Raw genomic sequence first — 16,969 nt, forward strand, 5'->3', positions numbered from 1 at the left:
TTTGCATAGCTTTAGTTTTATTAAATCTTTTTAGCAGCAGCAGGTCTGGACTTCTGCACTGAAGATGCTCGACTACTAATTACAACTTTATACTTTAATTCCTAAAATGATGCCAGCTATGACCTAACTTTATCTTACTGAACATTTTGCTGACATTCTTTTTATATTCTACATTATCTACTTTTCCTCTCAGCTGTGTCAATTTATTCTTCTGTAGTTCTTCTATATTCTTGTGCTAAATGCTAGTGGACTTGGAAGGTCAGCAGGGGAAAGATGGAGGTCAGAGAAGCAAGGATGGTAGTAGACAGCCATTTGTTATTAAAAACAAACAAAAACAAACAGAAAAATCCAACAAGCACCCAGGCCTGTACCCCATACATCTTTTCCATATTCAGTGGCTTCCTATTGATCTGCCAATGAAATTCAAGGTGATGGGGGACAGCAGGAAGGGAACCAGCAAGAAAACCAAATTTTCCAAAGACTGATTATGTTCTACTCTAATCTTATTAAGCTTCTCAACAGTTTAAGATAGCTTTCCAATCTGTAAAAAAGCTCTCTGAAGTACAAGTGTCCCCAGGGAGCCAAGGCAAGCTGTACTTATTTGTACAGATGAGAGTTTTGGATTAGAATCTCAGTGGTAACATTTTTTTATTCAGGCATTTTTGTTCATTTCCTACATACTATTTCCACTGTAATTACTTTTAGACCTTTCCTGTCCCATTCAACACAAGAACTAATTCTTAACAGACCTCCAAGCTCCAGTTGTTAGGGAAGGTGTATCTCAATGTGGCTGTGCTTGTCCACTTGCAATTTATCAAATTACCCCTTACCTGTAAAAGCTCACTTAAAAGACACATACTATTTTAATGCCATTTTACATCTAAATGCCACATAAATGTAAAAAGATAACATTCTGAGCCGAAAGAATGGCAAAGTATCAAAAGATTGGTTTTTGGTAACTATAGAATAGCTGTTCTGCACTCACAAAGCTACAGAATGTTTAAAAACACTAAATGAAGCATAATTTTAAAAAATCCTTTTTGTTCCACTTTAGTGGAATGTGCACATTTCCTGATAACTTCTTTTTCTTGCAGCATTGCTGGAATATGTAAAAGCTAAGTATTACTACAGTTTGAAAACTTTTATACATATTTTAGTGCTGTTAAGCAGTAAATCAATCCATTCCTTTGGTGAATTTCTACAATTTGTAATTATACTCTTATATTTCAACACTACTGCTCAGTGATTGTTTGACTTACACTTTAGAGCCAAGGGGGACAGAAAACGCTGGAAGATTTCTGAGCTGTACTATGATTATCACAAAACTTGAACTGCTGTGGTCGTATCTGTTAAAGAAAGACAACATGAGGGAAATTTACTATTCGCATTTATGTATGAACAGAAATATTCCCTTTGCTGGTCACTTACCTGAGTCCTATTTGTACCTGGGCAGCCTCTAGAGTAGTTGCATCATCTTCACTGTATACAATGTCCTCAGTTTCATTTGGTCTAGGGCAAACAGGCAAATACTCAATTTTAGGAAAATTATAGTTAGCTTTCAGCAATAATTAAGGTATGCGTACACAGAACGTATATACATTCTCCTAAACAGGCTGATTTAATTACAGCATGCACTCCAAATGAGAATTTTAGAGCCTACACAATAGCAATGCCTGTTTTAGGGACAGTTGCTGCCTGAACAGTTTGACAGCTCCAGTAATGAGTTGGAAAGGCCTTAGGCTGATTACTGAAGCAGGCCACACTAACAGGCTTGAGAAAAACTCATAACATTTTCCTATACATACTTAGTATTTCTTTATCCCCCTGAACACAAAATTGGAAATTAAAACTTGTAATAAACACCAGACCACATGTAAACTGGATATGAAATACTCCTTTGGAGAATATTCGAGAAGCAGAAGCTCTGTAAAATAAAGAGGTTTCTGTGCAAACAAGAAGCATCTTTCCTCTGAGCCTGTTTTCAGAGGCACTCAAAGAACCAAAGGGACTCAAGTCTTGCAGCTGAGGAACAACTCCAGCGTTGAATGGAATTACAGAGAATCCATGTGGCAAAATACTTTCCAGTAATTTTCTGGGAGGTTTGAGTGAGGATGTGGTATTAATGTATTTCATTGATTTTTAAAACTAGACTGTTGGGATCAATAAACAAGATCAAGATAGAAAATGTCAAGATAGGAAATGTGGAGAATGACACAGACATCCCACACCTTATCAAGATATGACAGCATTATTTTAAGACTCTGCATTTAGAGGTTTCCTTTTTACTATTCATTTCCTGGCTGATGGCTAATTTGATAGAGTGTATTTATTTCCTCCCCTGCCTTAAATTACTTAGTACAAAGGACTGGTCTATACACCAGAAATCACTGTACTGTAACTTCAGGAGCACACTGACAAATTGTAAGTCATTCCATACACAGTGCTCATAAAGACACTTCTACTAAACATAAGTAACTCACACAGAGACACTCATTACCTCTTCACTGCTTCCTACTCAGTAAGAATTAAGAGTATCCACACCTGGAGCTATCATGGGATGACTAGTGTCTGTAAATCTTAGCTTGCACTAATGGCAATAGTTTCCTTTTGTACATGGGCTTAGGGGATGCAACTGTCGTCTTCCCTCTTTTCCTGAGTAATGCCAGGAAGAAGACAGGAATTTGTTCTGTTTCCCACCTATCCCACCACTCGCAGTCATTGGAGAGGACAGCTAAAGACTTGCACCACAGAACATCCACAGCTTTTGGTCCGATGTCTGTTCATTTCTATCCACTGGACTTATAACTGGAGCAGACAGTAAGTTTTGATCACAGTGGCTCAGAATTGAAACAAAATGGAAAGACAACAATGGTTATTGAACCAAAACACACAGTCACAGCCACTCAGTCAAGCGAAGGCTGAGTTTTTAATAGACGGGAGTTTATCTCAGCCTAAGAAGTTGCATTAGGTCTAACAACACATGGAGGAAACTAATACTAGGATTCAGACTTCAGGGTGAAATATGGGTCCATGACCTAAGATGAGATTGAATGGCCATTCTAACACTTCAGGAGAAACCCCTTTTGTATTTCAGCTTTTTTATTTGGTCTCATCTACTTTATTACCTTTTAATTTGTGAAAGATTTGACAATTAGAAGTAATTTTATCAGAGGCCAATAAAACCCATTTATGATACCATAATGCACCTTTACCTGTCCTAATAGAAAAGTATTTAGCCTGGCAACAGGAGACATGCATCTACGTCTTTGTAACCATCCTGCTAAAACACCTCTCTGAATATTCAAAAAGGACAAAAAATTCTTCCTGTCAACAACTTGCCAAAACTGAGGTAAAAAACAAAGATTTTGGTTTCTCTCATAGTTTGCAATAGTCTTCTGTTATGCAGTCTAAAGTTCATTGTTCTCACTGCCAGAAGACAGTATGAAGAATCCTGTAGAAGTTATGTCTTGTCAAAAAGCAACAGCAGCAAATACATTTCTTGTATCCTGTTCACCACAGTGAAGCATGAATATTAAACCCCTAACCTGGATTATTTTTATACCAACATTACAACTGAGGATTTTCTTATCTTTCCTATATCCTCTTTTTTTAAAAAAGAGAATATTCAAGCAAAATTCTATGCAATCCTAAGATTGCATCTAAACAAAACAAGAAGTAACAAGAGTCACTCTGAGCAGAGTCAATACAGCCACGTGGCAGAACCTGTATAGCTTAAATACAGCTTTCCTCCTAGGAACACTTCTAGCAAGAAAAAAAAAAACAGGATTAGAAGGTAGCATATTAATGCTACTCAATCAAGTTATACAAGCACTCTAATGCAAATTTATTAGCTTAAAAAAGCAATCAAACTTAATTGTTTGGCAAATGTGCCTTCCTTTCAATACGAAAGGACAAAATATTTATAAAAAAGGCAAGACCAATAAACTGCTTATGCTGATATTATACAACTGCTTATAGAGATATTTAAATTTTTGGTGGAAAAACTTGCATTATTTCTCAAACCTACTGTTTCACAGAAGCTTCATATACACCACTATCTCCAGCTACAGACTCATCGGACACGGCAGCAGATACACAAGCTGTCTTCTCCTCAAGCAGGTGAGCTGTTCTTCGCGGTAAGTCAACACCTACAAAAAGAAAGAAGAATGAAAATTAGTCCAAGAGATTAATAGTCAGAAAGAGAGAAGCACATAGCTTAGAAAGTTGTCAAGTTGAAAGCGGTGACCTTTAACTGAGTATCACAGAGTAGTTTTGTTCCACATCATTAAACATTCTGAGACTGTACTGCTGTTACCACATATTCTGGCTAGGGATATAACCAAACTGATGAACTTGAAAATGTACAACTATTATTCCTTCCCAGAGATACAGGCTCCTATCATCACCCATATCTGTTGAGCTAGTTATTATTCTTCATTATCTTCATTATTAACCCTCATTATCCTGATCTTTAAACCTGTATTTGCCATGTTCATATTCTGCACTGTAGTAACACTTCAGCTACGTGCGAAGTGATTGCCTGCTGTTTATTAAATATTCAGAAGTCAGACAGACACCCTCTTCCCAGCGATATGACTGCTAGAAATGAAAAATCCCCTCTGGTTTACTATCATCAAAAACTTTTTATGCTACAGTCTCTTTACTATCAACTACTACTTAGCTTTAATCTTCAGCTTGCATTCATACACTAGTGTCGTGCAGTGAAGCAGCAGCATTCATGGAAAGCCACGTTCTGCAGCATAGGAAATTGAGGACCTATGCAGTACTTTTATCTGCCAAGGGGTGAGGATATTGGTATGCATTATCGTCCCCACCTGAATCATGACTTTACATCTTGTTAAGATGTTTAAAATTTAAGGCTTCAGATTAGATGATTGATTGCTGCATTTGTGCTTTTATTTATGGCAGTAGGAATGCTTTTTCCTTGATGATGAAGTGCTCTTCCCCCCCCCCCCCCCCCCATGTGAGGGGTGAAGGTGATGACATGATTTATTGATTACCCTTAGGAATTACCACAGCAGCCTGAATTGACTTTGACAATGACAGAGACTGACTGTGGAAGAACTACATGATATTCCAACTTGGTTTCTGACAGCAGGGACATATGCAGAGGAACAAATATCTGTACGGTTCACCTGTACAGAAAAGTCAGAGACAGACAGAGAAGCAGGTGAGCACTGCATCTAAAAAGCCAATGCAGATTATTACATGAACATACTAGCTATACTGTCTTCAGGTATGTTCGTTTACCTCCAAGTTAAGAGTCAGCAGTATTCAGATTTGTAGTCTTGTAAAACTTTAGTGTGTGAGCTGAAATTTTCCATGCAGGTTTTATGCCTCTGGCTGAGTTTGTTGAAAACGTTCCCATTCAGCATTGCAGCATTTCCAAGAATGAAACTGGAGTAGAAACACCGAACCAACCCTAGGTCTGACTCACTGCTAATGTACTGAAGCCTCACCACGAGGCCCATTTTACTGTGGACAATAGAGGTACTAGTGTCCACTATGCATAATTAATATCTGGCTTTGCAAAATCTGAGTGCTTGTTTTGGCAGTCTTAATACAGATTTAAAGATAATTTGTATCATATATATGACCCTACATAAGGAAGTATCAGTATGAAGAATCACAGGATGAATTTATATTTTAAAACCATAACTACTTATATGCTTAAAGGCACCCTGACATTATCCAGAATAACAGGCGCTCAAAACAGCTCAAAAGTGTTAGACAACCACATGATGCCTCTGAAAATAATGATCTAAAGACATAAATTAAAAAAAAAAACCCAAACAAAACCAAACTTCTGATTCCTCATAGCCCTAGTTCCCAAATTCCTAGTGTTCCCAAATTCCAAAACACCTTAAATTCAGTTCTCGGACTAGATGAGTTGCAGCCAGATTGCAAAGACAGACAGACCAAAAGTTGTTGTTAATTTGGAAAGGATATACTGCTGAAATATGGGGAGGAAAATTAATCATTTTTTCCATCTTTTATAATATGGCTCTAAAGCAAAATAACTACTGTGTTCCACTATACTGAAAAGACAAATGACAAAATGACTCCCTTGACCCCCTCACCCCCAAATCCCTTTCCATGTTTGTCCACTTTGCATTTCACAGGTTCAGACCATTAGGACATCAGTCAATTTCTTTTTTTTTTCTCTGCACAGTTGAACAGAGGGGGGACTTGTACTATGTATACCATACATTTCTCAGATGGATAAAAAGCTAAAAGCTATGGAATCCATGTTAAGAATGGGGAGAGTCTCACTGTAACTTACACGGCATGTGGTCACTTGTCTTTCTCAACTCACATAAAAATAAATAATAAAAAAAAAGAACTGCAGATCTTTCAGTGACAGCAGGTTCAAATAACTATGTATACATACACACATAAAAATTCTAACTCTTAAGTCCAGAAATCTCTTTTACTGAGCATTTCAATTTGTAACTTATTCTTCAGTGAGAAACAAAGTATCTGATCTCAAGTTACCAAAAACCAGCAGAGGGTGTTTTTGCTCTATCCCCATACATCCTGACAATACCTAGGAAGACCACGCATCCATGTCTTCAAGATCCAGCTTCAGGTTTTTCTGTTACTTTTTCACAACAGAGTCTGCAATACATGAACTTTCCTTCTGAGATCGCTGTTGAAAAATGTAGATGGAACTGGGGTGATCATAGCTCTCTGCAGCCAAAACTAGAAGTTATGTAACGTCCCTCAGAATTACTGACTGCCCACCATGGCAAATGTATGCTGATCAAGATACTCTTCAGTTACATGAGGTACCTCCCCATTCAAGAGCCCGCTGTTAGTTCAAAATTTTCAAGTAACATACACATTTGACATTAGGGGTTTTTTATTACCTGAACTTCCTTCATGTAGAGAAGGCAGAGGCTGCCTAATGCCTTCATTAAGATCTTTATCATCTGCAGGAATCTGAGATCCTGCTCTGGCTTCAGAGTCCAATAATATTTGGTTCTCACAGAGACTAACGCCTGCAAAATCACCCGAAAGGTCACAGTCTTCAAAGTCCGTAGTGAGGTGATGCAGAGGGGAATTTTGAGCTGACACTGAAAACGCAGCTTCTAAAACCAAAGGGGAGCCTGGGGGGGACAAGGAGGACAGCGAGGATCTGGAAGACAGTGATGTCACAGATTTGGGAGGTTCAGTCAATTTGGGATGGTCTGCAGCTGAAGGAGAGTCACTGTAACCCAGCCTCCCATGGGAACTGACCACTTCATTTTCATGAATAGTAGTGATAGGCCCCGAAGGAATGTAACCACTTTTTTCTTGCAGTATGAAGTCAAGTTTATACTGATAGTCCAAATCTGTTATTTGATCGCCTTGGTTATAGTAGAGATCCATGGAGCTGAGTGAGTTTAGCGACCCTCTGCTTGACGTGTTCAGAGATCCCCGGCTGGATGCCAGAGATCCCAAACTGCTCCCTGAAGACACAGATAATGTACTAGCTGAGAGGCTGCAAAGAAAGCACAAACATGTACACTGATGTTACTAAACTAAACCAGCACAAAATGGTACAAGGAGAGGTAAGATTGACTGGAGCTGCACTGTAACAATTTACAACCAAATGCTGCTTGGGGCATTATTTCTTTTAAGCACCCATACTTGGTTTAGATCAGTGTGCCCAACCTGCACACCATCAGGGCAACTTATGCAGCTTACGGCCTGCTCCGAAAGCCTGTTTTCTTCAGGAAAAGGCTGCAGATTTGACAAACTGGTCTGGCAGTAACAGCAGCCTTCTCAGCTGCTGTATTCCCTCAAAGAGCCGCTCCACCCTGGTGCGACAGAAAAGGGACCTCCAGGAAGGAAGTTATGGCAGCAGAGGAATGCTGCCACCTCTAGAGCTATTTATGCAGCCTGCTCTCTGCCCAAGCACCTGGGAAAGATGGCAGCTAGAAGGAGACAACTTACAGCAGAACTGCTTCACATCTATAAGACAATACACACTCTGCATGCACAGTAAATCCAACTACTTAAGCATGGCAAAGTATCCAACTACATAAACATGCAATCCCTGAATTGGTCAGTCAGTTGAACTAGATGATCATTGTAGGTCCCTTCCAACTGAAATAGTCTATTCTGTTCTGTTGAGTCTTCTCCTGTTAATAATAGGAGATAAGGAGCCCTGCCAGGCTAGAGAAACTGTCACTGCCTTGGCTCAGGATGACTCTTGCTGGGAAAAAATGTCAGGAAAAATAATTCAAGCAGTGAATTATTTCTAAACACCTTCTAAACCCTTCTAAACACTTAAAAGACGTTTACTGAACAATAACAGAGCTATCAACTTTAAAAATTTTGCTACTGGGCTAGAAAACTGCTTTTAAAAGGACAAAGAGACCCCCAAAAGTTCAAACATGAGCACAGAATACTTTAAAAAATTATTTAAAAGACGCTTTTCCTAACTAATCACCAATCAAAATGCAATTTATGGGATCTGGCCAAGACGTTTGAGATAGCTAAGCCAGCCTGCGTCCCAGGAATAGGATGGTATGGCTTACTGTGAGAGGACCTTTACAGAATGCTTAAAAACATTTTTCCTCTGAAAGCCCCATTTTGATTTCTAAGAGAATAGATAAACATTAATGCAGTGTCTGATTGGTGTATCCCACTGGGATATACAAGAAAATTCAGGATTTTCTAAATAAATATAACAGACACATGGTTTGGTAGCCCAGGGTACAGCCCAAAAGTGAGAGAAACTCTTCCCTAGGACAAGTTACATGTATCATTAAATATTAGAATTCCCATCAGAGCAATGAGTTTGAGTTCACAGTTGCTGTAACTGATTCCTTTTTTGTTATCACTACGAATTTCATAAACCTAGAGTCAGATTTTGAATCAATGATTGTCAGGAAAAAAAAATATCCTGTTGAGGATACATTTCTGTCTACAGAAAGCCTAAGTCAGTGTTGAAGAAAAAACCCCAGAATCAACTATTCACCCAAGTATTTACATGCATACATGTACTCATTAAGCCTCTCCAGTTATTACACAGAATAAAGGCTACAGTTCTAATAACTCATTTTAGACAGAACTCCGAGAAACCAGTTGGTCTCCTCAATGACAGGATTTTGAAGGTATGACCAATTAGAGAATTCCCGATTTATTTATTTACACTGAAGCAAAAAAAAATCTGCCTGCTTAATTATGGAAGCTGTGCAAAAAAATCCATTCAATCCAGTCTTGAGGGCTTACTGAAATTATAAAGGTACACCAGGTTTGTATGGTGGCAAAATGCTTGAAGCTATTATGCTTGCATTTTCTTACTTAAATATTAAACAAATTTTGTTCAGCTTCCAGATAAGAGAAAAACCTAAGAATGAAGTTTAGACAGCCAGGGCCACTAGATTGTTGCTGAAAACAGGTTTTACATTATGTAGTACAGTCTCACCTCCTAAGTTGTGAATGCAAATAAGTAGTTAACTTCGTAGTTTCTTCAAGTTTCTGAACCAACTCTTTTCTTCTCTCCTCCAATTTCAGCCTGGAAAGAGAGGTACATGTAAGCACAGGAAAGCATTACAAAATAATCTGGAGGCTAAAGTACTTTTATAGATAAGACAGAAACAAAGTGAAGATCCCTCATATTTTCATCTGGTTACCAACTACTAAAATCCAAGAGACTGTGTTAGCTCTCAGTCCTATCATAAAATCCTAACCACTTCAGCAGAGTGACTTTACCTGAAGAATACTAAGCACTGTAACAAACCTGCTAAGTGTACAAGCAAGCAGAATGTTAGTACATTCACACTGTACCAAGGGAAAATGCACCCAATAAAAGAATAACAGATGAGCACTGTGAAAATAGCTGCAACTTCAGGAAAATAAGATCTGCACTAATAGTTTTTAAAAGCCATGCTGTAGACTGGCTCCTCACTTAATAAAGTTTCAGAAAAAAACCCAAAAGAACACTAATACCAGTATTAGTTCCGATAATGCAAGAACTTGGGGTAGCACTGCAGGAAGGTTAAAATTAAAGCACTCCCTTTGATTTCAGGGTCTTCATACGGAGACAAAGCACAGTAAATCAAAGCAGCGTTCAAGCGCAAGGTTCTGAGATGATGGACCATATTTAGGAGTCCTTGGTAAAGATTTCTATATCCCCAACAGCTTTGTCATCACCTCAGAGCCACACTGCATTGTAATGCTCGTTATCAAGGTTCACCTTTATGAAAAAGCAGTATTTATTGCCTCCTGCACTGTTATCCAGACTAGCTCTAAACCCACAAATGGTGGAATTGTCCCATTCCTTTTGGCTGGCTGCTAGCAAAAAGGATTTACTAACATTTACAGTCATTTTTCCTCTCATAATTCCCTTTTATCAATCCATTTACAACACCAAATAAATTACTTTCCCTCAGTGGATTCAGCTAAAACCCTCCTGTAGTTGTGGATTAGTATATTCTCCTATAGCCTTTGCTCAGTCAACTGACAGGTCACAAGTTCTCAAGCAACAAATCTGGGGAACAAGAAATTACCTCCCCTCCTTTAAAAAAAAAAAAAAAAGTTTGATATTCATTCTCAGAAACCTTTCCTTTGGCCTTTCTGGCATCTCAAGGATGTATAAATTAAAACTCAAATGCAGAGAACACTTCAAAGAACAAAAAGCAAAAATCAACCATTGCTTTCTTATGCAAACTGAATTAAATACTCGAGAGTTCCCAGAATTCACTCTCTTTGAGTGTCAGATACCAGTAAAAAGACATTAAGTCCTCAATTCAGCAAAGCATGAAAAGCACTTGCTTACACCCATGCTTATTCAGCAAGCAAATCTGGGTTATGCAAAGGTGAATAAGTTACCCCGAGGTCAGCCAGGGTGTGAACTTCCACTCCACTGCCTACACTGCGTGTGCTCTTGCACCACAATAATATGTTCATCTGCCAACACCTGCTAAGACTGTTAAAAGCATACACGGTATTTCATTCTTTGCTCAGGAAGACATACACACGGGTTTCCAAACCAAGAATTATGCTCATCTATGCTATCAGACACTCTTTCCTACCATTTTACTATTTATCTATGCCTTCTGCCTTCTTTTAAAGCCTAACCTATCCTGCTTTTCCCAAGCAAGAGTGCTCTTCGCTAACTCTTTTGTGGCTTTTCAATAGTGAACTATCATTTTATCTTCAAGGAAGAGGCATAAAAATTGCTGTATGTGTTCAACTACTAATGGCAAAAAGCAAGAAAGAAAATTAGAAGCTTAGGAACTTCTCTGACTGGAGTCCTCAAAACAGATACCTATAGTTGTTCCACTGAATTTGTACTATTAAACTAAAAGGTTTGTTTGTTTTTTTTCTCCAAAGCACAAGCAAAAGTTCGTTTTCCTTTATTATCTTAAAGAGGTTGATAAAATGTAATTTATCCCATATAATTTAGCTCCTGAAAAAACAGTCTTTCCTAGATGTAATTTGATCTACTAGTAATTAAAGAAGTAGTATTAATACCTGTAGGTAAATTTCAGAAAGATGTTAGTCACAAGTCACAAATGCAAGCTAGATGATGAAATCACTCCTGAAAGTTCCAAGACACACAGGAAATAATTTTACTATCTCACAACAAATTGAGATTCAAGGAAATTTTTTTCATTCTACATCAGACCAAATTTAAACAAACAAACAAAAAACCCCCAAAACTTTCAAACAATGAACCTTCCTTCTTCACAGCATAAGCAGGAACTTTAATATCCCAAAGACCATGTACACACCTTAACAACCGTCGTGTTATCTATTCTGACATGGGCCTCTCTCAGTCTCTCCGGTTTGCACCCCTCCTATCTAAATTAACCTATTGCTCATTGCAGGAGCACCTTGAGTGTTAGTGAGACATCTTTCTCCAGTTTTGATCTTAAATTGTAACATTGCTGAGAGGGGCATAGAAGCTTAAAAAAAATACATTAAAAAGTTAAAGTGCACACACATCACCTTTCAATGCAAACTTACGTGGACATGTTTGTTTATGACAGGCACAAGAGCAGGGGCCAGTTTTGCAGGCAACAGCACAATCAAGTATTTAAATTATGCATCTATTTAAATGCCTGTGATTACTTGGAAGATTTTGCCAAGGACTAAAGCAGTAATGGAATCTCCCTGACACGAACACAGAGGCAAGAAAGTAGCAACTCGTTCTCAACAGTTCCACAATCCAGATATTTCTATATAGTTGCTGGAAGGCCTCTTAAAGCAGCCAGCGTATGCCCTGTCTCTGCTTTTTTGAAGTTGATATGTTATGATTTATACCCTCCTTCTGCAAATTGATTCTGAGTACATCTACTAGTGGCAATTTCAGCATCCTACTCCAAAATAACCCAGAGCTATGCTATAATGTTTTTATGTTAAGTCAGAGCAAGTCTTCTGTTTCTTCCCCCTTTAGAAAAGACTAAAAAAAACCCCAACCAAACAAAAAAAACAACCAAAAAAACCCCAAACCAAACCAAAAAATCCTCATCACATCAAGCTCTGACACAATCTGTAGCTTCTTACACTGTTGCTTCATTATGAGTACCTGTGAAAACACTGGAAACCTAAGGCATTCATGAAACTTCATGAAAGAAAACAGTAATGCAACAACAGTGCAGTGCTTTGAAGACAGTGTGGCTCCTCCACTGATAATGGAGAGGAGAATCTTCCTCATCTCCAAGAATATTTTAAAATGCTGATGGTTGATGAGATACAATTAACTGTTTCCTTGTCTCAAATTAACATTTCAGGAAAAGTTTCACCGTTTGAACCCTTCTACAAAATGAAGGTTATTTTTTTTTTTATGTTTATAGCAGACACACCAGAAGTAATCCTCAAAACAGCTTAATGTGAAAGAACTGATGTGCTATGAAGTCATCAGAGGAGACAGTTTTAATATCATAAAGAGCTGCAGGTAGAAATTCACTGGAGACTCAAAGGAATGGCAAAGCAGCAAACCAGAAGCCACCATAAATACTACCTCAACCAGCAGTGTATGACATGAAATCTTACAGTAACCTCAGGAAAAAATTCCACATTTTCAGGAATGAAAATCAAAAGGAAAAAAATTTGAAGAAAATAGAGGGAAAACATTTTAAGCTGTAACAACTAGTTGTGTCACTATACATGGAAAAAAACCTGCCATTTCATTTCTTCTTAACAGTGGGAGACAATCTGACTTGCCCTTGGTACTCCAAGTTTGGCATCTGACTTGTATGGGAAAATGGTCAGGTGCAGAATTTTCTTTGGCACTACACAAGCAAATCCAAAACGCAAGACTAAGAAACCAGCTACCAATTTACAGCATGAGTCAAGATTGACCTATTACTTACAATTATCAGAACACATATTATCAGAACTTTAGATTCAAATTTATTTGTCAATGTGATTTTATTATTGACCCCTTATTCTCCATTTATTAATGGAAGTCAGAAAGCAATGGATCCATGGTAATTTAGATACTACTAACACAGACAGGTTACTTCTCCTGTAAAAATATAGTTCCAGGAGGACATAACCCTTCCTCTAAAACATGTCTGGATTATCAATATAATGCAGTTTAAACTACTATAAAGTGTACAAATATGTTTAAAAATCATGCCTAATACACACATACATACTTCATAAATAAAAAATTTCCTGACTACTCAGCTACAATTTAGGACCCAATTTCTAATGCCACTAACAGGAATTTTGCCATTCAGTGAAACTGGAACAACAGCAGGTGGTTCCCAGCAGAGCAAAGTAGGAAAGGCTTACAATGCTGATTGTATTACTTCAATAAGGCATACTACACTGATACACACAATGACATTTTGTGTTTGTTGCATTTGATGTGTGCTAGAGGTGCCCATGAATTTATTTCCACTTACAGTTGATGAAAAGTCCATTTGTGACGGTCACCTTTGATTTTCTTGAACTCTGAATCTGGCTAAAACAATTTATTGTGGGAGTTGCTTCGGTTACCAGTTTGGTAGCAGCAAGTTAGGAAACTTTTGCAACAATTATACTTCTCCTCTGAACTTTTTTTTCCCCCTTTGGTTGCATTTTTGTATGTAATAAAACTCACAATGAAAGGCTTCAGATGTTGCAACAATCAAGATAATCTTTGTAACCTGAGTTCAAATAGTTTACAGCTATTATCAGAAATGAGTGAATGATGTATTGCCCTCCTGCTGGTATGTTGACATTCCTCAGTTATTTAACATCTGTCACAGGGATTTTCATGCTGGTAGCAAACACAGAGCAACTGATATTGCAGAACACATACAGGGTGTTCGCATTCTCTCACAGTACAGAAGACTTCTTTGTGTTTCTGCCCAGTGGGCTAATAACAAATTTAATTAAGATCTACATAGAACAGTTACTGAAGGAAAACAGCCCATCAAGGCATAGTTCAGGGTCTGTAATGACTACAAAGGTTCGATTGCAGAAAGCAGCATTTAATATTAGCAAAAGACAACCCCTTACCTTTCTGCAAGTGCTTGACTGGGTGTGCTTTTTACAGACAGCAGCTCTTCTTCAAGTCTCTTCCTTTCTGCTTCTAGCTGCTCTAGCTCATCTTGAGTACGTTTGCGTGGTGTAATAAACTGCAGTTCCTTTAAAAGCTCCTCTTTTTCATTGATTAACATCAGTTTTTCCTTTTCCACATCCAGTGCCCCAGGCCAGGCTTCACTATCTAGCTTAGACAGTTCGATCTTCAAGTTAGCCATGCTAAAATAAAACACAGCAGATTTGTCTGAGCCCAGCATAGCACACAAATTCCAGGAAAGAGAGAAGTGTTACAATATTTTGAAAGGTATCAGGATATAACATTTTCTACTCAAAGCCATACTTTTAATTAGTTTTGCTTCACAAGAATGCAGACTATGCCAGAAAAGCAAGCCACCTATCCAGGCCAACAGCAATATGCATACGCATTAAAAATGAGTTGCTCCTGTTCAAATGCTGAGTTGAAGTAAAAGTCACAACGTTAATAAAAGCTTTATTGAAAGTGATCTGTCTGGTAACATAGTAGTGGCACTATGCTTTACTCATCTAGGAGTATGATGGATTTCTCCTAAGCTGTTGGAAGCTGACTGCTCCTCAGAAACAGCAACGACCATGGTGAAAGAACGCGCACCACAGCAAAGTGCTCACTTCAGCAGCATGCATGTATGCAAATCTTAAAAGGCAAAAGCATTGTTCTTCTATGGGATTAAAATAAAAGGTAATAGGACAGCAGCCACCTAAAGAGAAAGGAGATTATTAACTCAAAAGTTTGAGTTTGTGCAACTGCTGTTCCCATTACAGATGTCAAATCACAGCATTAAGACACGCAAGACTTGGTTACCCATATATATTGCGCAGATACATGCACAGAATGGAAACAGAAACTTCCCTACATTATTATTGTACTATAGCTCAGTCCTCATCAAGACAGGTTATTTCCAGTGTTCAGTCTCCATAATCATTCTATGAGCTCAGCAGCATAGCTTAAAAGTGCAGGTTTTGCAATAAAGACTCGTTGTCCACTGGGAAAGCTTAAAAGCTCCCGTTATAGGTGCCACATATCTAATAAGATGATAACTTTCACTCACTTCCAGCCTTAGCCACACCTGAACCAGCTGCATAGCTAAAGATATGGAAGCTTTGAACTACGTAACAGGTCCTAGCCTTCTGAACCTCTTTCTTGTAGGCTGGGAAAAAGGCAGAGAAAGAAGAAGTCAAAATAGAAAGATGTTCCCATACAATTTAGGGCAAGAGGAACTGATCTGTTACTTTTATTTGTAACCACCATAGTTAAATACACCTATGTCAGCTCAACAACTGATACAAGTCCGTGCAACTTCAATATTACCAGGCACTACCTAAGGTAATGACCCATGTCATACTTCATAACTACACACAGATAATTTGGTATGTATAATCTTTCTGTAGTTCTGACAGTTTTCTGGGAAAATGTTTTTCTTGTTTCCAGTTTTGTTTTCTGTGATTAACAAAACTAATAATATCATGCTTATTTTGCATCTCCAGTATTAATTTTACAGTACATTAAAGCATTTATTTACGGTCAAAGCTAAAAATAGTTAATGTTGAATCTAACTATCCCATTGCTTATACTAATAGCTTAAGAGGAACTCCCTCCCTTTCTTTTTCCATAGGTAACACTTCCTTCTCATCTGCACCTCAAAGAAAAACAGCAGCTTAAAAAATGAAAACAACCCATACTCCCACCAAACCTCTGCAAGAATAAGTTTGACTCAGGGTATTTTCACAGAAAAACAATGCAAAATAAACAGAAATACTATCAGCAGTGAAATTAAATGAAGCATTTCAACCTATTTTGCAGCTGTTACATATATCATTTATATTCAACAGTCCTTTACAGGAGCAGTACTCAGAGGGAAAACAACCGAATAATTTCAGATGGATAATGAAATGTTAAGACTTTCATCTCCAGGTCATTGGTTCTAGCTAACCTTATTCTGAAAGTAGCTGCTATTGACAGCTGTTTGATGGCTTATGGGATGGGATGGGATGGGATGGGATGGTGGTCTCCAAACAGTTCTTTTGCTCCCCTTGCTACAGCCAACTCTCTGCTACCATAACTGACACTCTTTTCAGCTGCCTCATCAGACAGGCAAAGGACTAGATGGATATGAAAACTGAACTGGTCTCACGCTTTTGAGGGAGTCCTTGCTCAACAGGTCAACAAGGAGTATTAACCAGATCTTCACCACGTCCGTATAAGATTATCAGCACGCTATATCAGATCCTTTTGAATAACAATTGCAACTGAATTTAGCATAGTTAACAACAACATTGCACCTCTTCAAGACATTCTGCTGGCTAAGCAACATAAAATATGCAACATACAAAATTATCTGATAATTTTCAACTAGAGAAGTTCACTTACAAGATCCTCTCTTTCTCTTAGTTATTTTAACACAAAACAACTAAGAATTTGCACATTTAACATTTCAGA

General features: G+C 38.0%; 1 protein-coding gene across 1 annotated transcript in view; it reads right to left on the bottom strand.

Moving 5' to 3' along the window:
• Window positions 1-16,969, bottom strand: part of WWC2 (WW and C2 domain containing 2) — a 103,391-nt gene that overhangs the window by 20,693 nt on the left and 65,729 nt on the right. Inside the window, exons 9-14 of the mRNA XM_072863482.1 lie at window positions 14,473-14,715; window positions 9,440-9,529; window positions 6,891-7,504; window positions 4,028-4,148; window positions 1,429-1,509; window positions 1,260-1,346 (exon numbers count right to left, since the gene is read on the bottom strand). Of these exons, the coding sequence (XP_072719583.1) occupies window positions 1,260-1,346; window positions 1,429-1,509; window positions 4,028-4,148; window positions 6,891-7,504; window positions 9,440-9,529; window positions 14,473-14,715 (1,236 nt within the window). The remainder of the gene's footprint in view (window positions 1-1,259; window positions 1,347-1,428; window positions 1,510-4,027; window positions 4,149-6,890; window positions 7,505-9,439; window positions 9,530-14,472; window positions 14,716-16,969) is intronic.

Source organism: Ciconia boyciana, chromosome 5, assembly GCF_034638445.1.
Source record: "Ciconia boyciana chromosome 5, ASM3463844v1, whole genome shotgun sequence".
NCBI lineage: Eukaryota > Metazoa > Chordata > Aves > Ciconiiformes > Ciconiidae > Ciconia > Ciconia boyciana.